The sequence below is a fragment of the Lepus europaeus genome, chromosome 22, assembly GCF_033115175.1.
Source record: "Lepus europaeus isolate LE1 chromosome 22, mLepTim1.pri, whole genome shotgun sequence".
Classification (NCBI taxonomy): Eukaryota; Metazoa; Chordata; class Mammalia; order Lagomorpha; family Leporidae; genus Lepus; species Lepus europaeus.
The window spans coordinates 9,754,744-9,782,062 of record NC_084848.1 but is presented as its reverse complement, the minus strand read 5'-3'; the positions used below and the strand labels follow the sequence as shown (position 1 = coordinate 9,782,062).

General features: G+C 51.6%; 2 protein-coding genes across 2 annotated transcripts in view; both read left to right on the top strand.

The window, feature by feature from the left end:
• GOLGA5 (golgin A5) overlaps positions 1-19,747 on the top strand; it is a 32,851-nt gene extending 13,104 nt beyond the window's left edge. Inside the window, exons 6-13 of the mRNA XM_062181160.1 lie at positions 902-1,105; positions 5,838-6,008; positions 7,948-8,076; positions 10,245-10,343; positions 15,756-15,981; positions 16,440-16,545; positions 17,821-17,884; positions 19,157-19,747. Of these exons, the coding sequence (XP_062037144.1) occupies positions 902-1,105; positions 5,838-6,008; positions 7,948-8,076; positions 10,245-10,343; positions 15,756-15,981; positions 16,440-16,545; positions 17,821-17,884; positions 19,157-19,237 (1,080 nt within the window). The 3' untranslated portion in view covers positions 19,238-19,747. The remainder of the gene's footprint in view (positions 1-901; positions 1,106-5,837; positions 6,009-7,947; positions 8,077-10,244; positions 10,344-15,755; positions 15,982-16,439; positions 16,546-17,820; positions 17,885-19,156) is intronic.
• The window catches only part of RIN3 (Ras and Rab interactor 3), a 328,519-nt gene that overhangs the window by 181,280 nt on the left and 119,920 nt on the right, over positions 1-27,319 (top strand). The gene's annotated exons all lie outside the window — the stretch shown is intronic.

The following is a 27,319-nucleotide window of genomic DNA, read 5'->3' as shown; positions in this document are numbered from 1 at the left end:
GATTCTGCCATGGGTTTCTACCAGACTTCTCTGTAGACTGCTTAGCCATTGATCATCAGCCAGTGTCATCACACTGAGTACCTGGAACAGATTCACCTGGGAAGTTTCTCCCTCCCTCCTTCCCCTCCCTCCCCTCCCCTCCTTTCTCTTCTCTTCTCTTCTCTTCCCTTCCCTTCCCTTCCCTTCCCTTCCCTTCCCTTCCCTTCCCTCCCCTCCCCTCCCCTCCCCTCCCCTCCCCTCCCCTCCCCTTCCCTCCCCTTCCCTTCCCTTTCTTTTCTTTCTTTTTTGAAAGATAGAGTGACAGAAGGAGAGATCTGTCTGCTGGTTCGTCCCCTCAAATGGTCACAACAGCCAGGGCTGGGCCAAGCTGAAGCCAAGAGCCAGGAACTTCATCTGGGTCTCCCTCATGGGACTTAGCAGGGACCTAAGCACTTGGGTCATCACCTGTTGCCTCCCACACAAATCAGCAGGAAGCTGGATTGGAAGTAGAGCAGCCAAGCCTCAGACTCGCACTCCACTGTGTGATGCAGCATCGCAAGCAGCAGCTTAACGTGCTGTGCTGCAGTGCTGGCTCCCTGGGAGTTTCTTTAAAAGCAGATTCCAAGCCTCGTCCGTCTTAGACATTCCGACTCAGTGAGCGTAGGAAAGGCCTTAGGGGCTGTGCTTCTGGCAGACTCCCTCATGGACTTCGGTACATTTCCATGTTTGGAGCCACAACTTTAGTGGCTCTGTTCTTTAGCCCCTAACAAATGAAGAATTTTTTTCTCTTCCTTATTATGTTGTTGGGCTGAGCTGACTAATCCTAAGAGATGTTTGAATGGTTATAAATAAATAAAGTCCAAAGCTAATACGTAAATATAATATAGATACGAAAGATAATAAAGATGTGAAACTGTTTCAGAGTGAGTTTGCCGCACGTCTGAGTAAAGTGGAAGCGGAGCGTCAGAACTTGGCGGAGGCAGTTACGGTGGCCGAGAGAAAGCACGCGGAGGAGAAGAAGAGAGGTGACGAGCTGCAGCAGCAAGTCAGGCTGCACAAGGCGAGCGCGGAGTCCTCGAAGCAGGAGCTGATTGACTACAAGCAGAAGGCAACGAGAATACTGCAAGTAAGCGTCACGTGTACACTTTGGGTGTTGAGATGAGCCGGATACGCGGCAGACCCGAGACGCAGCGCCGGTGCTGTGCCCTGACTTGTCTGGCGCACTCCCAGGCTTTGCTGTACTCAGAAATCTCGTGGAAAGGATACAGTGCCCCTTGTGTTTCCCGCCCTTTTATCAGATTTATTCGGTCAGCACCTGCTGCGGTTGACCCACCCATCGCCCTGAGCCCTGGGACGACGTGGGTGTCTGTTGGGAGCGGCTCCCTGATTCCTCCTTGTTGATCCCTGTTGGATTTTTCAGAGTCGGGGCCTCGTGGAGCTCTCAGGGTCGCCTCCCCCGACTGCCCCCGCCCTGTGCTGTAAGGGGACCCTGTCCTCCACTTTACTGCAAGGCTGTGTCTCCTCGTGCAGTTTGCAGCTTCTCGTCTCTTCGCCTCTCTCGCCAGAGGGAAGACGCGTCCTTGCGTTTCTCCTGCCTGTGCATTGGTCCCTCTCCTCCCACTTCATTTAAGCCTTTTCTCCATGAGTTCGTCCCCTTTCTGCCCATGCAGGTCTCCCTCTGCTGGTTCCTTCTTTTTCATTTCCTAATGTTTATTTTATTTTCTTTCATCTACTTGAAAGACAGAGAAGGGGGAGAGAGGTATCTTCATCTGCTGGGTCACTCCCCAAATGCCCAGAACAGCTGGGGCTGGGCCAGGCCAAAGCCAAGAGCCAAGAACCCCAGGCTGGTCTCCCATGTGGGTGGCAGGGACCTAGCACTTGAGCCGTCATCTGCTGCCTCCCTGGGTGGAGTAGCAGGAAGCTGGATTGCAGGGGGAGTATCTGGGCCTCAAACCAGGCGTTCCAGTATGGGAGGCAGTAATGGGATGTGGGCAGCTCCGTAACACCTGCCCCTCTGCCGCCGCCCTCTTCCTCGGTTGACAGTACGCTTGGTTACTCTGGGGAGGGATGGAGACGAGATCCTGAGAGGAAAACAGCCTTGGCCTCTTGGCCCCTTTAAACTGCTCCGTCGTCTTCCTTTCTTGTATTGTCAGAACCATCGTTACAGTCCGTCGTGTTTCGTTTCTTCAGAGCTTGTTAGCGCTAAGTCATCCGTGTAGTTTCTGTCCCTGCTCTGTTTCTGAAGTTGTGTTTCTCAGAGTGCTTATCCTTTCTGAATGAATGTCCACAGGCTTTGAGGTAGAGCCTTTTTTTTTTTTTTTTTTTTGGAAAGTCAGAGATAAAGAGGAAGAGACAGAGAGAATGGTCTTGCATCTGCTTGTTCACTCCCCAGATGGCCACAGTGACTGAGGCTGTGCCAGGCCAGACCTGGAGCCAGGAGCTTCTTGAAGGTCTCCCATGTGGGTGCAGGACCCAAGCACTTGGGCCATCTTCCACTGCTGTTACAAGGGGCATTAACAGGAAGCTGGATTGTAAGTGGAACAGCCAGGTTTCGAACTGGTGCCTGAACGGGATGCCAGTTGCAGGTGGCAGCTTAACCCGCTACGCCACAGCGCCAGCCCCGAGCTAGAGCATCTGACATCACTCACCCCACTGCCTTCTTGAAACTCCTGCCTTCCAGCAGCCGTCCGACCGTGACTCAGTTTGACCCGTCTGTTGCTGTTTCTGTCTCTCGGGCCTGCGCCCCATGTCCAAAGAGGCAGAGTCCTCTCAGGTTCTGTCCTGACTACTCTGATTGTCCTTTCTTACCACGCGTTGGTGTGACTCTGCCCGTGTCTGTCGCCTGCATGTGACTTCAAGTGTGTCTTCAACTCTGACTTCACAAGCCCTGTTTCTATCTGTGTTTTGTGCAGGGATGGGGTCCTAACTCCCAAACCAACATTTCCTTCATTCTCTTGTGTTGGCAAATACTGTGCCATCTGGCAGGAAAGCTTGAAATCTCTAAGGTCCCCCCCCCCCCAAGGATTTATTTATTTGAAGGCAGAGCAATAGAGAGAGAAAGAGACAGAGATTTTCATCCACTGGTTCACTCCCTGAATGGCTACAGCCAGCTGAAGCCAGGAGCCTGGAACTCCATTTGGGTCTCCCACATGGGTGGCAGGGGCCCAAGCCCTTAGGCCATCATTTGCTGTCTTCCGATGCACATTAATAGGGAGCGGGATTGGAAGCAGAGCAGGGCAAACCAGCGTTCTGATAGGCATACTGGTGTCCTGAGCAGCGGCTTTACCTGCGGCCCCAGGAGCTCCACCCGCACCCCCACGGGCGTTCTGACTCTTATCTTTCCCTTTAGCCCCAGTCTCCTGCCGCTGTGAGTGCCTTTTATCATATCCATGTCCTCAAAACCCTTACTGTTTTTCTTGCATCACTCTAACGCTTTAACTCATTGAAGAGGCGTTCATTGAGAGCCCCTACCTGTTCACTGGGCACTGGCACAGGTGCTCAGCGTACAAAGCTCGAAGGACACGTGCTCTTCCTTACGTGTTCAGTGCAACCAGAGACCGAGGTCGTTGGTGCCGTGAGGATCTTGGTGCGGTGCAGGGACAGCGCCAGCTGCAGAGAGGAGCCCTCAGCACGTGTCTGGCCGTCAGGCTCCTGCTGTGCAGGGTGGTCAGGAAGGGGGAGGGGGAGACTGCTGCTAGGGCGGGAGCTTCAGGCCGAGGACTCTGCGCCCAAGCCGGGGGCTGCAGCAGCCGGAGATAAAGCACAGAGACCCAGAGATGGCAGATACAGGGCAGGGACGGGCGCAGAGGAGCTGTGACTATCCTGGAGGCGACGGGGGAGGGTGCTGAGGGCGGCAGGGAGAGGGGTGGGCTGGTGAGCGCAGGGGCCTGTGGGTGGTGAAGAGGTGGCCATGAGAAATAATGAGGAGCCACAAGGATGCCACACAGGGCAGCCACAGGGCCTGTCGGAGGTGGGACAGTGAACCTGAGCTGCCACTGGCGGGAGGGAAGGGGTGTCCTGGCTCCAGCCTGAGTCTGAGCGCCGTCCCTTCCACGGGAGAGACTGTGGTTTGGGCCTGGAGGCGATGACGACAGATGATTGTGAGCCTGTGAACCGGTGTGGGGAAGGTCATTACAAACAGGCCTGCCGCCCGCCGTGGTGTGGCCTCGGCCAGGTGTGAGCTTGGAGATGGACGAGGTTACCCAGGCAGGGTGTGCACCCCGGGAAGTCTGAGAACACAGTCCTAGACATCCACTTTGATAAACCAGGCAACGGCAAAAGCCGACGAAGGAGCCCCCTGAGAGGGGAGTAAGTGGAGGTGGGGGAGTAAGTGGAGGACCAGGAAGAGCCAGACGCCATCCCCAGGAGGCAGGTGGGCCGCAGATGCCGCGACAGCCCTGCTGTGGCGAGGGCTGAGCAGGGGCCTTGGAGTTGGCAGCTGGGAGGTCCCTGGGGACCGGACAGCTGGGAGGTGCAGAGTGCACTGGGAGGTGCATACAGGAGGCAGCGCTGCTTGACCTTGGACGTGAGGAAAGGACGAAGGGTAGATGGGGGTGTATGTGGGGGGGGCTTAAATGGTTGCTAATAAAATCATATAAATAATCACATCTTTTACAGAAAAATTGAGAAATACCAAAAGTGTTTGAAGGAAATGGGAGCACCTGTAGCTCTGCCACATAGAGATGGGAAAGGTGTTGTGGATGGAGGAGAGTAACTTCCGGTCCTCCCAGTACTGCCCTGGAATGAGCCCTTTATAAACCAGTCTTTCAGTCAAACCTCTTCTCGCAATGCCTCCATTGCACCTACGTCAGCAAAGTCTCCCTGTGCCAGGCCAGATAGTAAATATTGCAGACTTCGTGGTCTCTGTCACAAAGTCTTTGTTTTTATTTTTTACAGTCCTATAAAGATGTCGGAATCATTTTTAGTTTGGAGGCCTTACGAAAACAGGCTACAGGCAGAATTGGCTGTAGCTCATCCTGGGAACACCTACTCAACCTGCTGCAGGATTGACACCCCCCCACCCCCACCCCGGCCACTGCTTGGTCGTTTGTTCCAGTTGACCAGATGAAATGGGAACTTTTTTTTTTTTTTTTTTTTTTTTTTTTTGCTTTTTTTCTCAAGAGGGAGGAGTTTATTGCAGGTCGGGTACACTCAGAGAAGGCAAAATGTAACAAAGAGAATGAACACCGGGGCCCACAGGTGTAAAGGGTGAGCAGGAAAAACAAATACAGGGATTATGTACATTATTAAAAAGAGCAGGGTGGTGGGGAACAAGGAAAAACTGCCAGCAGCCTTCCACAGGGTTAGTGACTGAAATGGGAACATTTTAACCTGGCCTTGGGATCCCCCAGTGGGCCCTGCCACACTGAGCTTCATCTCAACAGTACTTCCCCTTAGGCCCTATGCCTCCACGTTGCTATGATTTCCCTCGGTTTTTAAAATTCTGTCCCTTAAATAAAACCTTCCCTTCCCCAGAAGCGGCTCCAGCCCTAGACCCCTGCAGGTGACCTGACCATCTGTCTCTCAGCTCGTGTTCACCACCTCCTACTGGGTGCTGGTACTTCACTGTGGGTGCTCCGTAAACCTAGCTGAGGGGACTGTAGTAGGGGAAGGCGTGAGAAATGTGTGTTTCTGGCAGTTTGCAACTAGAACGTGACCATGGGAACTAGAATCCTGGCAGCAAGGATCTCCTTTAATCTTACCCCTATGGATGTAACCATCTGTGGATTATTAGAATAATTCTTGATGACAGTGATAATTAGAGTGCTTCCACAGTGGGCTCGATTCTGCGTGGCAGATGCTATTCAGTATACACATTAATCTCTGCTTTGCTGAAACATGTTTATTTTTTTAAATAGTCTAAAGAAAAATTGATTAACAGCTTAAAGGAAGGCTCTGGATTTGAAGGCCTGGACAGCAGCACCGCTAACAGCATGGAACTGGAGGAACTTCGGCACGAGAAGGAGATGCAGAGGGAGGAGATACAGAAGCTGATGGGCCAGATCCACCAGCTGAGGTCTGAGTTACAGGTAAGCCCCACTGCGGGTCAGCGTCACAGCAGCCAGTTAGCCCGGGCTGCTGACGGCTGAGAGGGCGTGGAGTCTGTTGTGGGTAAAGGCCATTAGTGAAATCACATGTGAAACCCCACTGGCCTGGGAGCTGCGTCGACCGTGGAGTGACTGTGAAGTTACTGGAATAACAAACATGGCCACCAGATTCGTGCATTCGCAGGTGCCTGCCGTGTGCCAGGCTTGGAGTTAGAGCGGGAGCCAGAAAGGATCTTCATGTTCGAGGATACGACATTCTGGTGGTTAAAAGCAAATGCAGTTTGAGCTTTTCTGTGAAACTGGGATGATTTCTGATATTAGAATGGTCTCAGAGATGGCCTTTTAGTTTTAAACATAATCTTTCAGTTTACAAGGGGGAAAAGTCATGGAAAAGTTGAATTAAAAGATGAACTTATTTTGGTGCAAAAACATGTTAAAACCCATGCTTAGTTGTTTCAAAATGTGCATTTCCATAATCTTTTGAAGACCTTACATATAGTTTAATTAGTGTATTTAATCGAAAAGTAAAGCCAGACCATTCATTTCACTTAAACAGGGGCCTGTGACTTAAATATTACAGGAGAGAGTCTCTGAGGATGAGGAAACAAAGGGCAGGGTAATGAACCTCACTTTCTTAAATCTTTTATTGATTTATTTCCATCTTATTTGAAAGGCTGAGAGACAGAAATCTTCTATCCGGGGCCAGCATCATGGCACAGCAGGTTAAGCAGCTGCTTGTTCCACACACATCCCATATGAGTACATATTCAAGTCTCTGCTGTTCCCTGATAATGTGGCTGGGAAAGCAGAGGAAGATGGCCCCTGTGCTTGGTCCCTTGCCACCTACTTGGGAGACTCAGATGGAGTTCCTGGCTCCTGACTTTGGCCTGGCCCAGCCCTGGCCAGTGTAGCCATTTGGGGAGTGAACCAGTGGACAAAGATCTTGGTATCTCTCCCTCTCTCTCCACCCCTGGCTTTCAAATAAGTAAATCTTTAAAAAGGAAAGAAAATCTGTTTGCTGGTTTATCCCCCAGATGCCCACAACAGCCAGGCCTGAGCCAAACCAGAGCCATGGCCCTGGAACTCATTCCAGGTCTCCCACCTGGGGGCAGGGACCCAGCTGCTTGAGCAGTCACTGCTGCCTTTGCACATCAGCAGGAAGCTGGATTGGCAGTGGAGGAGCCAGGATGTGAACCAGGCACCCCGATAAGGAATATGGGTGTTCCGAACAGCATGTTAGCCACTGCGCAAAAGCTCACCCCAAGCTGCCATTCCTTTAAAAAAAAAAGACACTGTAAGGAAAAGTACCGAGACCTCCAGCTGCGCTCTTTGCCAATGGTAGATCCCACAGGAAATCCGGAAGGTGGCTTTGAGTTTGAAGAAATGAGATCAAGAGGTGTGGGAGGTGTGAATCAGAGTAATAAAGCTAGAAGAACAGGCTCCGCGGAGGTGAGAGTGGGAGCGCTGTGTCCTCCGCACTCACGGATTCTACCCTGCCTGATCCGGGAGCTGGTGCGGCGTGGCCATTCGGGTGTGGCGTTCTGTTCTGTTTGACGTGGTCGGCTTTGAACAGAGCAGTGCGTCTCCTCCCCAGCTGGTGTCCACTCCTCCCCAGGAAGCCAGACGGCTTGTGCGCCGCCGTTCGCCCTCCGGGTGTCAGGTGTGCTGAGCTGCCGAGCTGCTGCCGCGTCTCTCTCCTCCATCCCATCGGCGCTCGCGGAGCCCAGTTCACAGCACACAGCAGGTGGCTGCTTCAGAAAGCTTGTGGAAACTGGAATCAAAGATTATTTTGATGCCAGAAAAAAAAAATTTGAAATCCCTGCAGCTTTTCCTCTTTTCCGGGAACTCTTTGAAGACCCCCTCCGTAAATTCTGAGCTGAATGGTTGGTTGCTGTTTTCACATGAAGGCTTCTGCTTGTAGGACGTGGAGGCCCAGCAGGTCAGTGAGGCAGAGGTGGCAAGAGAGCAGCTACAGGAGCTGCAGGAGCAAGTAACTGCTCAGAGAGCGTCCAAACAAGAGCTGGAGACGGAGCTGGACCGGCTGAAGCAGGTGAGCCTTCAGTTCCCCAGGAAGACCCATCCTCTGGTCGTGCAGGAGGGGACCTGGCTCGCCGGGACGCCGAGCGTGGGCTCAGCGGGAGTGTGGGGGCCCTTATGGGTTCCACATGCCTGACCATCCCGCCCTCCGTGGGTTTGTTTTTTTCTTTAATGGAGGCCTAAAATAGTAATGAGACTTTCCAAAGACTGGACAACTAGTCAGAGAACAGAACAGAGCCAGGACCTGTCTGAGCGCCCGCTTTCTCCCCGCTACCCTGCGTTTGTATTTTACCTTTTGTCAGAGAATTCTGTAGAAAACTTCAGAATGCACTAGATTAGTCAGCTGGCATGAGTATTTATTACATTATACTTTCCAGAAACAACAGTAAATCAGTACCTAGACCATCTTCCACTGCCTTCCCAGGTGCATTAGCAGGGAGCTGGATCTGAAGTGGAGCTGCCAGGACTCAAACTGGTGCCCATGAGGGATACTGGCATCCCACATAGCAGCTTAACCAGCTACATCACAATGCCAGTCCCTTGGTCTTATGCTTTTATTTATTTATTTTTTAGTAATTTGTAAGAACAGGACCGCTGGATCATCTAATAAGTGTGTATCTAACCGAAAGGAGAAAAAAAAAAAAAAAACAGCCAAATTGTTTTCTGCATTGTTTCTAAAACATTTGCACCGTTTTGCATTTCCACCAGCAATAACAAGGAGTTCCAGTTTTTCCACGTCCTCACTGACACTTGGTACCATCACTCTTTATAGCCGCAGCTATTCTAGTAGGTATATATATGGTGTTCAATTGCACTTCCTCAGTAATTAATGTTGTTGAGGGGCGGATGCTGTGGCAAAGCAGGTTAAGCTACTGCTTGCAGTGCTGGCATTCCATATGGATGCCGGTTCAAGTTCTGGCTGCTCCACTCTGATCCAGCTCCTGGCAAACATGCCTGAGAAAGCAGTGGAAGATGGCCCAAGTACTCGTGTCCCTGCACCTATGTGGGCGACCCAAAGGAAGCTCCTGGCTCCTGGCTTTGGCCTGGTCCATCCCCAGCCGTTGTCGCCATTTGGGGAGTGAACCAGTGGGTGAAAGATCTCTCTTTCTCTTTGTAAACCTGCCTTTCAAATAAATAAATCTTAAAAAAAAAGTTGTCGAGCAGCCTGTCAAGTGCTCATCTGACTCGGGCATAGCACTAGTTTTGCTCCATCACTGATAAGAGAGAGAGAGAGAGAGAGAGAGGGACAAAAAGAAATGCTTCCGGATTCACAGCCGACTGCGCCAGGGCAGTATTAAAGTGCACAATGGGTACACGGAGGCAGAATCGGTCAGTACATAAGACCAAAGCACATGCCGATCCAAAGCCACGCCGAATCACTGAAATACAGCGTGCAGCAGGGAGGAAAGCCTGGGGCTGCCCAGCCTTGCGCTAACCGTGCACACAGCAGGGAGAAGCAGCTGTAGGAAGAAGTACAGGACATGGGGGCGGTCAAACTGCCGGGGACGACTTCAGACACCTGGCTCAGGCTGGTCACGGAACAGATGGGAAAAGTGAGAGGAGCGAGAAAGGAGATGACAGACTTTAACATGGCCTTGCCTGACTTCATTCAAGCTCTAGGCTACACAACTTAGGGTTAGAGTTACTGAAATTATTGAGGAGTGTGTTTGATCCCAAGCCCTGGTTCTTCACCTCTACAATATCTGGTCACTGGGGAGACGGCCTGTGGTCACCGCACGGCCACTTTCCCCTACCTTCCTCCCTCATTTAATAAAGGGCATAGGGAGAGGTTGCCACAAGGCCATCTGCCACAGTAGACAGATTATCTCGCCAACCAACAAAGACATCAAGCTGTGGCCATTTCATTCATAATAGCCTTGAATGAATTAGGACAGCTAATCTTATAACTAAGGTATATATTAAGCACTCTGATATGGGATGCTTAATGAGAGGCATTGTCTAACCACCATGCTAGACACCTGCCTTTTAAATGCTCCCCAGGCTCCTTGGCCTTTGCAGCCATTTGAAGAATGAACCAGTAGATGAAAGATTCCCTCTTTCTCTCTCTCCCTCCTTCCCTCCCCGTCCGCCCCCCCCCCCCCCCCCGCCCCTTTAACTCTTTGGCTGGGGATGGATAAGGAAACTGACTTGGCTTTTGCTTATTCCCTACTCGCTTCATAGGAGTTCCACTACATAGAAGACGATCTGTATCGAACAAAGAACACGTTGCAGAGCAGAATCAAGGATCGAGAAGAAGAAATTCAGAAGCTCAGGAATCAGGTAGGACTGTTCCTGGCTGGGGTGAGGATGTCAGTTGTGAGTGTGGTAAGACCTTGTTGCTCCCGATTCCGCTGTTACGGTAGAGGTAAATTATTTTGAGCCTGGTGCTGTTTGAGTCTACATTGGCTGTCCTCTGTGGCTTGTTAGAGGGATCCCATAGCCAGAGTCACCCGGGAAGATGAGGCTTCTCCAATTTTCATGGCTCTGGGCTCAGTGTGGTTATGCTGGTTCCTAGTTTCATAATCATGTTTTCTGTCACCTAACAAAATTCAATAACAAATCCTCCTCTTAACAACTGATAATTCTTTCATAAAGTCACCAAGGTCTTTTTTAACTGTGAAAATAACAAAACACAGAAAATGACACTGTTAAGCTTACCACCCAGTTTACCAAGGCCTTTGTCATTAATAGAGTCTCATACACTTTATTTTTATGTTGTCCTTTCCTTCCGTACAGTTTGGTGATCGATTTAATTTATGCTGGGCTCACTAGTCATTTACATAGTTTGCATGGAGAATAATTCTTTTTTTTTTTTTTAAGGTTTATTTATTTTATTTGAAAGAGTTACACAGAGAGAGAAGGAGAGGCAGAGAGAGGGATGTTGATCTTCCATCTGCTGGTTCACTCCCCAGATGGCCGCAATGGCTGGAGCTGTGCTGATCCGAAGCCAGGAGCTAGGAGCTTTTTCGGGTTTCCCAGGCAGGTGCAGGGGCTCAAGAACTTGTGCCATCTTCTACGGCTTTCCCAGGCCATAGCAGAGAGCTGGATCAGAAGCGGAACAGCCAGGACTCAAACCGGCGCCCATATGGGATGCCTGCACTGCAGACAGTGGCTTTACCCACTATGCCACAGTGCTGGCCCCTGATTAATTCTTCTTTTTATAGTTAGCTAGTGACTTAGTTTGAAAAGTCCAATAATTTTAGTCTTTTTAAGTTTCAGACGTAATAGGAGCCCGTAATTTAAAATGTTTTAAAATATCGTGCCTTAAGTTTGCTGAGCGTTGGAAGAGCCACTGCCTTGCATGCCCTTCCCCTGCCCCATCTGAGAACTGCTTACGGACTGATGTGCCGCAGTCAGAGAAAGAAGGAAGGAGAAGCTGCCGGTTGTCTGAAGTACTGTGCTGTTGTTGTTAAGCAAGACTTAACCACGGAAGGTTTCTCTTTAAGATTTTTCGTCTAATTAAGGCAGGAAAACCTTTGTCTCAGAAGATTGACTTTGCCAATTGAAAAAAGAGGTCAGCATGCTCATGAGGTTGCGAGAAGCCGGAGTGTGCGGGTTGGCTGTGACTGAGCAGGGGAGCCCCTGCTCCTGCGTGCGTGCCTCCCTCCAGGCCTGGCAGCTCAGCAGGCGGCTTCAGAGCAGTCCTGTTGCCTGTTGGAGCGTGTTTTCACTCTTCAACAACTACCCTGTGGGAGCGGATGGAAACCTGTGGGGAAGAGGAACCCTAATCCTTAGCTCCTGGTTAGACTTTAAAGTTACAGAGGTTAATTTGGGCTGAATGAGGGCCTGAGGTATGAAGCTCCCAGAGAAGGTGTGGGAGGCCGTTAGTGCAATTTAGGGCGGCCAATTTAGAGAAGACACAAGATGGACTCACCGTTGGAGAAAACCCTGAGAAGCTGGAGTTCAGCAAAATTAAAGTTTTCTGCTCATCAAAATACATGATTATAAAAATGAATAGAGGGGGCAAGCGCAGTGGCGCAGCGGGTTAAAGCCCTGGACTGAAGTGCCAGCATCCCACATGGGTGGTGGTTCTAGTCCCAGCTGCTCCTCTTCTGATCCACTTCTCTGCTATAGCCTGGGATAGCAGCAGAAGATGGCCCAAGTCCTTGGGCTCCTGCACCCCATGGGAGACGTGGAAGAAGCTCCTGGTTCCTGGCTTCATATCGGTGCAGCTCCAGCCATTGCAGCCATTTGGGGAGTGAACCCGTGGATGGAAGACCTCTCTCTCTCTGTCTCTACCTCTCTAACTCTGTCTTTCAAATAAATAAAATAAATCTTTAAAAAAAGAATGAATAGGGGTGAGCCACTGACTGGGAGAGGATATTTACTATACAGGTAGCTGAAAAGGCTCAATGACCAGAATTCCTATTGATAGTAAAAAGATACACAATCATTTGTTTTGTAATGGGCAGCAGACTTAGACGTTAGGAAAGAAGACATATGCTGGCGCCACAGCTCACTAGGCTAATCCTCCGCCTGCGGCGCCAGCACCCCAGGTTCTAGTCCCAGTTGGGGTGCTGGATTCTGTCCCGGTTGCTCCTCTTCCAGTCCAGCTCTCTGCTGTGGCCCGGGAGTGCAGTGGAGGATGGCCGAGGTCCTTGGGCCCTGCACCCGCATAGGAGACCAGGAGGAAGCACCTGGCTCCTGGCTTCAGATCGGCACAGCATGCCGGCCACAATGCACTGGCCATAGCGGCCACTTGGGGGGTGAACCAATGGAAAAAGGAACACCTTTCTCTTTGTCTCTCTCTCTCTCTCACTGTCTAACTCTGTCAAAAAAAAAAAAAAAAAGACATATGAAGGGTCAGATAAGCCTGTGACTGGGAGCTTAGTACTACGCACCCTTAGCATGGCTGGAGTTAAAGAGCCTGGCAAGACCACCTGCCAGAGTGAGTCAGTGGGTGGAAAATCAATTTCTCTGTGTGTCTGTGTCTGTGTCTGTCTCTGTCTCTGTCTCTCTCTCTCTCCTGTAACTCTGCATTTCGAAGAAATAAATAAATCTTAAAAACAAAGGGGCCGTTGCTGTGGTGTAGCAGGTTTACCCGCCACCTGCGGCATTGGCAGCCCATGTGGGTGCCATTTTTCACGTCCTAGCTGCTCTGCTTCCTCTCCAGCTCCCTGCTAACATGACTGGGAGGTCAGTGCAGGATGGCCCAAGTGCTTGGGCCCTGCACCCACGTGGGAGACCTGGCTAAAGCTCTTGGTTCCTGGCTTCAGATTGGCCCAGCTCTGGCCATTGAGGCCATTTGGGGAGGGAACCAGCAGATTGAAGATTTCTCTCTCACTCTCTCTCTCTCTGTCTCTCTGTCTCTCTGTATCTCTCTTTGTGACTCTGCCTTTCAAATAAATAAATCTTTTAAAAAAAAAAACAAAACAGTGTTTAGGATGATGGCACCATGCTTTTTTGGATCTGGGTGTTGGTTACAAAGCTAGCACAAGCCGGCGCCGCGGCTCACTAGGCTAATCCTCCGCCTAGCGGCGCCGGCACACCAGGTTCTAGTCCCGGTCGGGGCGCCGGATTCTGTCCCGGTTGCCCCTCTTCCAGTCCAGCTCTCTGCTGTGGCCCGGGAGTGCAGTGGAGGATGGCCCAAGTGCTTGGGCCCTGCACCCCATGGTAGACCAGGAGAAGCACCTGGCTCCTGCCTTGGGATCAACGCAGTGCGCCAGCTGCAGCGCGCCAGCCATTGGAGGGTGAACCAACGGCAAAAGGAAGACCTTTCTCTCTATCTCTCTCTCTCTCACTGTCCACTCTGCCTGTCAAAAAAAAAAAAAAAAAAAAAAAAAAACAAAGCTGGCACATTTGTGAAAGCTCCTTGTATATTTAAAATCTGGGTCTTGCACTGTAAGTAAATTTTCCTCAGTTAAAAAACACTGAAGTAAGGAGGGTGTTAATGAGCATGTCACAGTACAATCTGAAAATTAAGCATTCTTTTTAAAATAGTAAACCTTAGCTTTTATGCCATATAATTCCATTTGGTAGTTTTTTGTTTGTTTGTTTTTACAGGCAGAGTGGATAGTGAGAGAGAGAGACAGACAGAAAGGTCTTCCTTTTTGCCGTTGGTTCACCCTCCAATGGCCGCTGCTGCTGGCGCATCTTGCTGATCCAAAGCCAGGAGCCAGGTGCTTCTCCTGGTCTCCCATGCGGGTGCAGGGCCCAAGCACTTGGGCCATCCTCCACTGCACTCCCTAGCCACCCCAGAGAGCTGGCCTGGAAGAGGGGCAACCGGGATAGAATCCGGCTCCCCAACCGGGACTAGAACCCGGTGTGCCGGCGCCGCAAGGCAGAGGATTAGCTTGTTAAGCCACAGCGCCGGCCTTGGTAGTTATTTATTATGCCCTAACTCCATGCTTAGTTTGTGAGGTGTATGTAAGTGGTTCGGAAGGAGAGAAGCCCATTTTTGAAGTGCCTTCCAAGTAGCAGGTACCATGTAGATGTTGCTTTTGTGACTTCCTGTGACGTAAGCGTCACATCCTGTGAGCAAGGAAACAGAGGCTTGGATTCGATAGCTTTTCCCAGATCACAGCTTGGCAGGGCTGGGGTTTTAAATGCAGATCGAATCATCAGCCTGTTTCCAAAAGTGTATTGGTGACGACAGTGACTGTTTTTTAAAAAAAAACAGATCTCTGTATTTGAAAGGCAGTTACAGAGAATGAGAAGGGGGCGGAGAGAGATCTTCCATCTGCTGGTTCACTCCCCAAATGGCTGCAACAGCTGAGGCTGGGCCAGGCTGAGGCCAGGAGCCAGGAGCTTCCTCTGGTTCTGCCACGTGGGTGCAGGGGCCCAAGGACTTAGGCTATCCTCTGCTGCTTTCCTAAGTTTATTAGCAGGGAGCTGGATTGAAAATGGAGCAGCTGGTACTCGAACCAGTGCCCATGTAGGTTGCTGGCGCTACAGGCCCTGGCTTTAACCCGCTGCGCCACTCGCTGGCCCCCAATGACAGTGACTCCTGTCCTGGCAGAGCTCACTCTGAGTTCCAGTGAGGAAGCAAAAGGAACTCCCACAAGTCTGTGCCATCAGGCGACTGACAGTGCCGAGGCCCAAGTGGGCTGAGCCCAGCCAGGCTCGAGTGGATGAGCTGACAGGGAATGTCCAGTACAGGATGGCATGGGAAGTGCCAGTTCAGCCAGACCCCGCGAGAACTCTCCGGTCTAATGCCTCCATGCTCCTCCTGTGACGGGCTGTTGTCCGCACTGACACGAGGAAGCCGACGCACAGAGATGGAACGGTCCGTCCGTGGTCAGACAGCTTGAGGACTGCAGAGCAGGGACGCAGGCCTGGGACTGCTCTCTGCCTGCCTCAGCCGCCCAGCCGCGGGGGCGTTTGAACTCCCTCCCGCACCCATGCTCGCGAGGTGTTTGACCACAGTACCTCAGGATGAAATGGTTTGCGTCATGTCTCACACTCACATGTCTAACGCCAAGTTGCAGAAAATAATCCTCTCGCATACTGTGTGTTTTGTGAATCAGAAAACATCCCGTTCTGCTCTGTTTTTAAAGCTGACTTCTGGCCCACCAACTTGGTTTTGTGACTCACGGGTTCAGTCTGAAATCACTTCTGCGGACGGTGGACGAACCGTTACAGAGTTTGAGAGATGAGTGGATGCCACAGTGACCTGTGAGAGTGCAGTGGTGTGATTTCGTGGAGCACGGCTTCTCTCCCCTACAATAATCCGGTGGATGCTTGGCCTTGCAGCTCACCAATAAAGCCCTGAGCCACAGCAGCCAGTCCGAGTTAGAGAACCGCCTCCACCAGCTGACGGAGACCCTGATCCAGAAGCAGACCATGCTGGAGAGCCTGAGCACCGAGAAGAACTCGCTGGTCTTCCAGCTGGAGCGCCTGGAGCAGCAGATGAGCGTGGCCCCGGGCAGCTCCAGCAACGGCTCCTCCATTCACATGCCGGGAGTGGACAGCGGCGAAGGTAACAGCACAGGGAACCTCAGCTGAGTGTCTTCTGAACGGCACTGGGACGGACTGCAGACAGAGGGTTTGTGTTTGGAAAGAAGATGAGTCTGGAACGTGCAGGGAGTCGGGGGGAGGCGCGCCTTGGGGGTCCCCACCTCGTGGAGGGCTCCGCTGCTGTCCAGTTAGGGCAACGGAAGGGCCGTTGACACTGACTCTTGACCAACGCCTGGCATTTGTTCTCTCTTTCGTTTTTGCTAAAATTGTTTTCTTAATTTTTAAGGTTTTATTTTTGTAGAAATAGAAGTTCAAACATTTTTTCTAACCTGAGTTACCGGGTTTCATCTTTGGGGGCAGTGCTTAGAAAGTCGGCCGTGAGAATTTCTTCCACACGTGGCCAAGTATATTTCCAGCCACCACTTTTGTAGAAAGTTGACTTTGGTGTCAGTACATTCATTTATTTTCTTACTTAAACAGGCACACGTCTGCGAAATGTTCCTGTTCTTTTTAACGACACAGAGACTAACCTGGCAGGAATGTATGGAAAAGTTCGCAAAGCCGCCAGCTCCATCGACCAGTTTAGGTAAGCAGTGCCCGCCGGAGAGTGGTGGCGGCTGCTGTTTTTACAGGTTTTCCGGTGGTCGCAGTCGTGGTGAGCCCCGCAGGGGGTGTTGGTGTGTGGGTGACATTCATCTTGCTCTTTTTATGATGTGTCAGCGTCAGGCGGTGGCTTCAGGAGCTCCGTGAGTGCCTGCGTTTGACTGAAGATGATTAACCGCGGCCATTTCTGTTCTTTCTGCAACAAACTCAGTACATTTCATCGGGACACCTCCGCCGCCTGTGAGAGCTCGTGTGGGGGTGTTAGCCTAGCACTCTGTCACGGGGTTGGACTAACAGAGCCTCCCTACTCATGCGTCACCGGACACTTCTCCTTTTACTGTATCTTTTATGCTACATAAACAGCTTACACGTTATCTACATTTATATATACGTTTTTAAACTAGCAAAAATTTGCCTTATCAAGAAAATGTTCTAACAGTTTACCCATAGCCTTGATAAAGTTCATGTTTTAAATAACTAAATAACGGTAGAGTATACCGTTGTTCTTTCTAGTGTTTAATTAAACACAGTTTTAATGAACTACTGCATAATGGTGATCTTTTTTACCTTTTAGTATCAGAATAGAGGTGTGGTGATCAGCACCTAGACTTGCACAGTCAGACCCCTGAGGCCTCGAGTCTGGGTTCCCAGAGCCACTGTCTCCATGTTAATCACCTCTTCTCAACGAATCATTTAGTTCAGCGTATAGCACAATTGTTAGAGAGCCTATGTGTAGGACATCGTATCCTACTCACAGTGAAAACAGCAGTAGAAAGGTGCATTTTCTTGTACATTTATCCATCTTGGAAAGGCGTGGCCGGGGTCTGCACGTGCTACTGCTTCCCCATGTGCTCACTTGAGCCTCCCCAAGTTTCTGCAGCTTCATAGCCACGTCAAAGCGTGCAGGTCAGCTGTCCACATGTTAGCGCCGACCAGGACTGTCCTTCCTGTTCGCATGTTTAACACCCACCCTATCCCTCATAACTTGTTGAATTCCTAAAAGAAAAATGATTGAGAGGGGCCCTGTGGTTGTGGCCCAGCATGAAGGGAAATACCTTGTGCTGAAGTTCTGAGCTCCACGGTGCCTCAGTCATGAGCCAAGGATTTGCTTACCGCTCCGGCATTTCTACGTGGTTATTTGAAGTCACCATTTAACAGTATTCTAGAAAAATCGTTCTGGGGAGGCCAGATAGTGAGTGTGTGAACTTTCCGCAGTCAGAGGCTTCGTGTGGAGTGTAACCCCTCCCTTCTCCCACAGCATCCGCCTGGGAATCTTCCTGCGGAGGTACCCCGTGGCCCGGGTGTTTGTCATCATCTACATGGTGAGTAAGCCTGTCGTGGAGGGCAGTGCTGCGCTGCGCCTCGCTCGCTCGCTCGCTTCCGCGGCTGCCCTCTTGCTATCTGGGTGATCCATTTTGAAAGATTAGAAGAACTCATGCTTTATCTTGAAGATTTTTTGTTCTTAAAGTAGGTAAATGAACAATTTGTGTGTCTAAATAGAAACAGAATAGGAATTTGTAGTCCTTTCCTACAAGTAAGTCTAACTTCAGCGCAGTTTAATGGTTCCCTCCGATGGTAAGTCCTGCTCATGACAAGCATACAGTGCAGAACTGCTCGTTTCATTTTTACCTTGATGTTGTCAAGTTGCTTTAAGTATTTGCGTGTGCTTTGCTTTATTTTCTAAAAGAATCTCAAAGTTTATTTTCTTGCTGATTTCCTTCAATTACTAAATAGTGTTGGTAACTGGGGGTGCCATAGAGAAGGGGGTCCCCAGGAGCCCTCTCTTGTCCTGATTGGGTCTATCCAGAGAGGTTGTGTTGACTTGAGATGGGCTGTTTTCTTAAAAAGAAAGAAAAACCTACTGAAAAGGAAATTTCTCTGTCATCCACTAGAGGGAAGAGTTACGCCTTTAAATAAAAAGTTTTAAAGAAGGGAAGGATGGGAAGAATCAAACAAAAGGAATGGTGTCAGACAGGATTCAGATTCAGAATATCGCCCCCTAGAGGCCGACAGCCCAGGTGTTGGAGACGCCGGGTGACACCAGGAAGTGGTTGGCATGAGCCACTTAGTGCTGCCCTGAGGGCGTTAGTGGAAATTCAGCATCAAGGGTCACAGACGGGGTGTGTGTGTGTGTGTGTGTGTGTGTAGATCACCCTCCAAAACCCGACCCTCTGTTCCTGCCAAGAAGAGTCTCCCAGCTCCTCTTGCCCAGTCTTGGCTAAAGGCGTCAAAGCACCAGCCAGAACTGTTCTAAGCCCTTCCAGCCGACTTCTTGTGTGCAAGCACTTCTGATCTCGCTTTCTGCTCGGTCGTCCATGCACACACGCGTGTGCGTGTGGACGCAACAGTGCAGGCCCTCACGCCTCTCAGCGGAGAGTCCTGTGGCCCTGGCAGGCTTCCTTGCCCTCCAGCGCACGTTGCTTACGCAGTGTTTTTCAGTTGTTCCTTGGTTCTCTGTCCAGTAAACATGTGCGGAGGCCCTGCCACGCTCCACACACAACGAGCACTGGGCCCCGCCCATGGTGCACTGCGCAGAGCGTCTGTGACAAAGACCCAGCTCTTGCTGACCCTAAGCCGTGTCTGTCTGTCCTCAGGCTTTGCTTCATCTCTGGGTCATGATTGTGCTGCTGACTTACAGCCCGGAAATGCACCACGACCAGCCCTACGGCAAGTGACCTGGGCCAGTCGTCTCTTAGACGTGGAAGCTGCAGAAGGGCCACCTGCCTGGAGTTCCTGGGGAGGTGCAAAGATTTGTTTTATCACTACAAGCTCTTATCTTTTTAAGTTATTATACAAGTCCTCCACTGCTAGATCTTCCTCTTCTTTCTTTCAAATGGCAAGAGTTTCTGAAACAGAGACAGTAATTTAATAAGCTCAGCTCTGGTTTTCCTGGGTTCAGTGGTCCTTATATATATATATATATATATATATATATATATTTATAGAGAGAGAGAGAAAGAGACAGACAGATGGCTACTGGGTTGGTTCCCCTGTGTACATATCTTCCTGGATTTTAGGTGACACTGATTATGGGCTAATAATCAGGGAAACTAATTGTACTTAGTGAAAAAAATAAAAAGTTTTCTCTTTTGATAATTCAGTTGACTTTTGTACTTTCATATATTTAACTTTGCAAGTAGAGGTTTGCTTTGTACATGTTAAAGGCCTACTTGGTGTAAATCTTTGTATGAATACATAAATAAAATTTTGCATTTTTCTTTTTTTAAATAATGGTTTTTCATGCCCACTGAACGAGTCCTTTCCAGATGGACTTGTCTGAGTATTGGTGGCCTAGAGCACGTGGCGCCCCCACGTGAGCGGGGATCCTGAGACCGGAAGTGGAGACGGCATCTCTGTGAACGTGTGCTCGTGTCTGGGATTCCAGACGGGGCGGCTGGCGGTCCTGGTTCTGCAGGATGGTGGACAATGGTTCTGCAGGATGGTGGACAATGGTTCTGCAGGATGGTGGACAATGCGTGGTTTTACACTTCGACAGATCGGGAAGCAGCTGAGTCTGGAGCTTGGGTGCTTTGGGAGTAGCCCCTGAGGCCCCTGGCTGGAGCTCCTGGAAGGTCAGCCTGGCGGTGAGGACACTGGCACAGCGAGGCTGGCTGACGGGAGGTCGGCGGTCAGCCTCCCAAGAGCAAGCGAACGAGCCGGACTCAGGAGGCCCCACCATGGCCTGCCGTCCTCCAGGGCTTTGGGAGGAGAGCCAGGAGTCACGGCTGACGTCGCCGGTAAGTGGCTCCTGCAGGTTTGCTGCTCCTTCCCAAATGCTTTGCTGGTCTCCCCTGCGATTCCCCTGGGCGTCCTCCTGAGATTCTGGTCTGCTCGTTGGCTTTCTCCTTCACCACAGTCCCTGCTGTAGCCTTAGGAATCAGTATTCCAGCAGCCTGCATTTTTGAAAAACGCTTCAGAGCAGGGATGCAGAATTAGTCTTGGAAAAGACACGTCCTCTTTGTGTCCAGAGCACGTTTCTTTTGACTTCTCTTTGCAGACTTGAAAGAACTGCAAATAGTGGGAAAAGCAGAATTAAGATGTTTACTTTGATGCAAAAATTTTTGAAATCCATGCAGTTTTCTTCATCATAGACATTTTCTGTCAATTCTTTGAAGACCTCATAGGTGTGGCTCTTGGCCATACGAGAGTAGAGCCCTTTCTGACAGAGGGGGTCTGTTTTTATTTATTTGAAAGGCAGAGAGACAGGCCTTCTGTTCTTTGGGTCACTCCCCTAAATGCCCACCTATCTGGGGCTGGACCAGGCCACAGCCAGGAGCCGGTCACTCAGTCTGGGTCTCCCACGGGGTGGCAGGGACCCAGGGACTTGAGCCTCCACCTGCTGCCTCCCAGGGGAAGCAGGAAGCTGGCACTGGAGGCAGAGCTGGGACGTGAACCCAAGCACCGTGGTACAGGAAGCGGCATCCCAGGCGGTGCCTTCACTCCTGTGCCAAACGCCAGCCCCAGAGTTTCTCTTCTTAATGGCGGAACTACCAGGGCTTTACCTGGCCGCCGAGCCCTGTAAGCCTTCAGAACTCTGGCAACACGATTAGATGGGTTTATTACTTTGCACTAGACAATGAAGCTTCAGAGGTCACCTCAGGTGTGTTTGGGCTTGTTTCTAAATTTGGCATGAATAAAAAGGCAGCAGGTTCCACGTCACAGGAAAGTAAACACTGGGATCGGGCTGACGCTGTGGCTCTTAGTCGCGGATGCTCGGGCACCAGTCCGCTGGGAAGCGTCTGGCCTTGAGCAGAACGAAGCGAGAGTTCAGTCTTGTTATTGCACCGTCAAGTCTGTCTTCCAGCTTGGGGACGTTTCTGGGCAGTGATTGAAGCCAGGTTACGTCCTGAAAATGGAACACGGCGCAGGCCTCGTCCTCGTGTGTTGCCAGACTTCCTGTCTCTGTGCATGGCCCCCTGGCCTGGGTTGGGAAGCCTCTAAATCTTTGGTTCACGCTCTGCACATTCTTGGCCTGGAAATGGTTTGACAGAGTGTTTCCGGGATCGTCCTCCTCTGCTCGCTCAGATTCTGCCTTGGGTTTCAGTTTCAGTATTGTTGACCAGTAACACACTGATGGAGCGCGGGGTGCCGCCCACCCGCCCTCCAGAACAGAAACCCTGCGGCTCTAGGTAGGGGGTCGCAGGAGTGCTGAAGTGTGCTTCCTTCTCAGGCCAATGTATTCAGAGACATTTAAATAAAACTAGTGTTTGTGTACACACACACACACACATGCATATACCACAGATACACACAGGGCACACACGTACACCAGACATGGTACATACACACAGGCACACATCACACACATACTGCATACATGTAAACGTACACACACATATACCCCTGTCATCATAGCTCCTGTGCTTTGTCCATAGGTGTCAATTGGAAGATTTTTTTAAATTTATTTAAAAGGCAGAGTTAGAGAGAGACAGAGAGATCTTTCATTTGATGGTTCCCTCCCTAAGTGGCCACAGCAGCTGGGGCTGAAGCCCAGAGCTTCTTCAGGGTCTCCCATGTGGGTGCAGGGGCCCACGCAATTGAGCCATCCTGCACTGCTTTCCCAGGCATGTTAGCAGGGAGCTGGATTGGAAGTGGAGCAGCCGGGATGCGAACCAGCGCCCATATGGGATGCCGGCATCGCAAGTGACGTTGTAACCTGCTGTGCCACAGCACCAGCCTCCAGATCAGATCATTTTAAGATTTCCTTTTGTTTAGACCTTGTGCTTACTAAAAACATTTTTATTGAACAAAACCTTCAAAAGAAAACCTGGATAGCAACTATCAAGTGTTGCTTAAACACTTAATTGCCCTGCTTCTTGACAATACCCGACCCAGGGCTGGCCCTGGCTCCCTTCCTCTCCCTTCCAGTCGTCCAGCGTCAGCCTGAAAACCCCGTGAGAGGCCCGAGCCACCCCTCCGTCCCCAGAGGCTGCCGAGGACACGTCCTGCCTTGCGGCAGCAAGCCCGACACACCTGATCCGGAGTTTGTGTTTGGTTTCGATTACTTTGCTCTGACTGCAGCCCTTCGCTTTGGCCAGTGGGTCCTGAAGCTCCCGTGGTCAAATCGGTGACTTTGCAGGCAAGCAGACAGGTTCAGAGACCCCAGGGTCCTCCAATTAGTTATAAAGATGGGCTCAAACAGCCTTTGTTGTCTCAGAGCTACGGTTTTGGATTCTGGTTATAAAGCAGATTGGTTTCCCAAATCTGTCTGGCTTGAGTCGTCTATTTCCCATTTTGCCTAGGACTTCCAGCGGTTTTTAATCACTAGAGGAAGACCTGCCACATTTTTCCAAGTAACTCTCAGTCCTGGGGCAAAGCCAGGGGCGTTCCGCTGAGAGTGAATCGCTCCCCATCAGTGTGAGAGGAAGCAGGTGTGTGTTCCCGCTGCCATCTGATTTGTGTCTGGCTCTGGGACAGACACGCTGCCAGCCACCCAAGCAGGAAATTGCCTTTCTGCAGGAGTTGAACAAGAGGCCGTGCTGGGTTCGGGCTATAAAATTGAACCTCAAAGCACTTAAAACCACTTGGGGTTTTTTTCCCCCGATTATTAGAATAATGCTCCTTAATTGTGGAAAATACAGAAAAGTGCAAAGAGCACTCATCCATAGACCCACCACACGGAATGAGAGGTCACACGTGGGCCAGCGTGTGTTTGTGCATACGACGGCTGGACGTGCAGGGGGGGCGCCCTTACTGGACGTCACGCCGTATGAGTGATTTCCAGCTTTTACTGTACTTAATTCTAGAATCAATGGCTACATGCTCGTTGGGAGGATTCCAAGCAGTCCACGTGCAGAACAGTGCCCTTCAGTGCCCGTTTCCAGCAACAGCCACTGTTAAATGAGGAAAGCCTGAGATAGACCCAGACGGTCCCTTCACGTTCACCAGGAGCAGGGGGTGCGGGGTGGCGGGCAGGTGGGCAGGGCAGCGCATGCTTGCCCTTGGTGATGAGCAGACCCCACACTGACCGCAATGCCTTCCTGCCTCCTGTGCACGCCTCGTGAGTGCAGGGCTCCCCTGTGCCAGGCCTCTGTCCCCCGAGTGTGGCCCAGGTGCAGGGTGTCCGTCTTGTGATGATGTAATGTGACAGAAGGTCTTGCCTTTGCAGGCTGGGGCATCCTTGTCGGCCTCACTCAGGGAACAGCTGCATTGAGGGGGCCCAGGTTGCCGGGGGCTGCGAGCAGCACGTGGGACCTGAGGGCGGCAGCTCGGGTGCAAGTGACAGACCCCAGGTCGCTATGACAGTACACCAGGGAGGCCTAAACAGAAAGGGCTCGTTTCTCACAGTTCTGCAGGCTGGGAAGCTCAAGTTCGAGGTACCGCACACTTGGTGCCGGGGGGGAGGGGGGGCTGGTTTGTAGACAGCTGCTCTCTTGCTGTGTCCTCAAATGGTGAAAACAGAGAGGGCTCCGGTCTCTTCCTCTTCCTATAAGAACACTAATCCCAAGGGGGCTCCACACCCACAACCTCATCCAAACCCAGTCACTCCCTACGGCTCCCTCTCCGGATGTCATCACACTGGGGACGGGGGCTTCAGCCTCCGAGTTTTGAGGGACACATTCAGCCCATAGCAGACTGTGAGCTTGAAAAGATGGTCAGAAAAGAGATGGCTAAAAAGACCTTGGGAAATCATCCAACGAAACTTCCAGAGATGAGAAATACGGCCATTGAAACAAGATACTCGGTGGAAAAAGAAACCTCCCAGGCACAAAAGGGCAAAGAACATCCGTGTGAGTCTATTAGGGTGTCCGCCCCCGGGGTTGAGACGCCGCATCCCATGGTAAAGCCGCCCAGGTTTGAGTGCTGGCACCATCCCCACCCACACACAAATAGTGATGCAATGGTGGGAACAGAGACAAGGATCTGACAAGGACCCAGCGGAACGAGTTCACTTGCAAAGAAGCAGTGGTGAGACTGACAGCTGATGTCTCCTTGGCAACACTGGAAGCCAGGACAAGACTGCCTCCCCTGTTAGGAGAAGTCAGGACCATGGGCTTAGATTCTATATTCAGCAACAGTGTATTTTTTAAAGATTTGTTTGTTTGAAAGCCAGCGTGACACAGGGAGAAATCTTCCATCCGTGGGTTCATTCCCCGGGTAGCTGTCACAAGGGTGACAGCCAGGAGCCTGGAACTCCATGCTGGTCTCCCACATGGGTGGCAGGGGCTCAAGTACGTGGGCCGTCTTCTGCTGTTTTCCCAGGCACATGAGCAGGGAGCTGGATCAGGAGAGGAGCAGCCAGGACTCGAACCAGTATGGGAAGCCAGCATCACAAGTGGACACTTGACCCACTGCACCATAACTCCAGCCCCTGCAGCAGTGTGTTTTAAAATAAGGCCGAAATTCAGCCGGCGCCGTGGCTTAACAGGCTAATCCTCCGCCTAGCAGCGCCGGCACACCGGGTTCTAGATCCGGTCGGGGCGCCGGAATCTGTCCCAGTTGCTCCTCTTCCAGGCCAGCTCTCTGCTATGGCCCGGGAAGGCAGTGGAGGATGGCCCAAGTCCTTGGGCCCTGCACCGCCTGGGAGACCAGGAGAAGCACCTGGCTCCTGCCTTCGGATCAGTGCGGTGCACCGGCCGTGGCAGCCATTGGAGGGTGAACCAACGGCAAAAGGAAGACCTTTCTCTCTGTCTCTCTCTCTCACTGTCCACTCTGCCTGTCAAAAAAAAAAAAAAAAATTAAGCCTGCGCTGTGGCTCACTAGGCTAATCCTCCGCCTTGCAGCGCCGGCACACCGGGTTCTAGTCCCGGTCGGGGCACCGATCCTGTCCCGGTTGCCCCTCTTCCAGGCCAGCTCTCTGCTGTGGCTAGGGAGTGCAGTGGAGGATGGCCCAAGTGCTTGGGTCCTGCACCCCATGGGAGACCAGGAGAAGCACCTGGCTCCTGCCATCGGAACAGCGCGGTGCGCCGGCCGCAGCGCGCCAACCGCAGCGGCCATTGGAGGGTGAACCAACGGCAAAAGGAAGACCTTTCTCTCTGTCTCTCTCTCTCACTGTCCACTCTGCCTGTAAAAAAAAAAAAAAAAAAAAAAAAAAAAATTAAATAAATAAGGCCGAAATAAAGACATTTTCAGACTCCCCTCCCCCCCGACATGGGCTGTTTGGACTGAATTCTACCAGATTCTTGGAGAACCTGAAAAAAGAGTGAGTCCCAGGACCTGCCTGCATCGGGCCCCAGGCCGCCTCCTTTTGCCGAAGCCTAAACCGTAGGAAATGGGAAATGGGAACCACACTGGGCCCCATCACTGCTCTGACCCAAGAGTAAGTTACACAAGTGACTATGTCAGCTAGCTATGCCATGTAACAAGATCTTGCCAAAACTCAGCGGCTTAAACCAGTGCTGTCACTCGTGACGGCAGAACCATCCGTTGGCTTGGCCCAGGCTTGCTGAGCTCAGTGGCGCCCGCTTGTGGCCTCTCGCTAGCTGGCAGGTCTGCTGGGGCCTCACCCTCTGTTGGAGCTGCAGTACTGGGGAGACTGGGCAGTGTGCCCCCCACCATCCAGCAGGCTGGCTTGAGCTTGCTCACAGGGTGGTGGCAGGGACCCCGGGGGAAAGCACAGCGGGTGAGACCAGGCTTGGCACTGGTGCAGGAGCACTGGTGCCTCACTGTTTGTGGGAGCAGAGTCCAGCCTCGCTTCCAGCCCTGGGGAATAGATTCCACCTCTTAGAGGAAGAAGCCGAAAAGTCACGTGCACTCATGGATGACTGGGGCCCGGCTCCTGTCTATCAAAGAGCTGGTGTGGCTCCAGCAGGGGGACTGTCTTCTGCCCAGGGCCCTTTGGCTGTTTCCGTCATCCGTGGGCCATACGAAGTCATCAACCTAAAAATCAACGCGGCACAAGTGCATTGAATTTCTACTTTGGCCCGTGGTTGCCTTGGCAGGGCCAGAGCAAATGATGTCGCAGGCCAGTGACGGCCTGCTGGCCTCAGGTTAGGGTTAGAGGAAGAAATCTTGGGAAAGTGATGGGAACCCCCAGGATCCAGGCCCCACACTAAGGGACTTCTAGGTGCCATTTGATCCCTGCAACTCCCTCCCCAGCTAGGCACCGCTGGTGGGGACAGCAAGTAGCCCGGCCAAGGCCGCACAGCCGGGAGGGGACGGAGCCAGGACCTGAACCAGGCAGTTCAATGTCAAGGCCAACCCTGTTGATGATGGTGCTGGGAGTGAAACTTGGGGGTCTGGCTGTGCGCATACCACAGTGTCCTGAGTCTCAGGTAGTTCAATGTTTTGTCTTATTAATAAATGAGTGGGCTGGCGCCGAGGCTCACTAGGCTAATCCTCCGCCTGCGGCGCCGGCACTCTGGGTTCTAGTCCCAGTTGGGGCGCCAGATTCTGTCCTGGCTGCTCCTCTTCCAGTCTAGCTCTCTGCTGTGGCCTGGGAAGGCAGTGGAGGATGGCCCAAGTGCTTGGGCCCTGCACCTGCATGGGAGACCAGGAGGAAGCACCTGGCTCCTGGCTTCAGATCGGCGCAGTGCGCCGGCTGCAGTGCGCCAGCCGTAGCGACCATTTGGAGAGTGAACCGATGGAAAGGAAGACCTTCCTCTCTGTCTCTCTCACTGTCTAACTCTGCCTGTCAAAAAAAAAAAAAAAAAGCCGAATGTGAGATGAAGAAGTAATGCTGCTTGTGACGGCTTTGGAGAGAACGCCACTCAAGTTCAAGGTTAGGGTGAACCCTATCAGATCTTCCCACCATGCAACAAGTAGCGGAGACCTGTGAGCCTGCAGCTTGGGCAGACCTAGCTCTGCGCCCGCTGCTT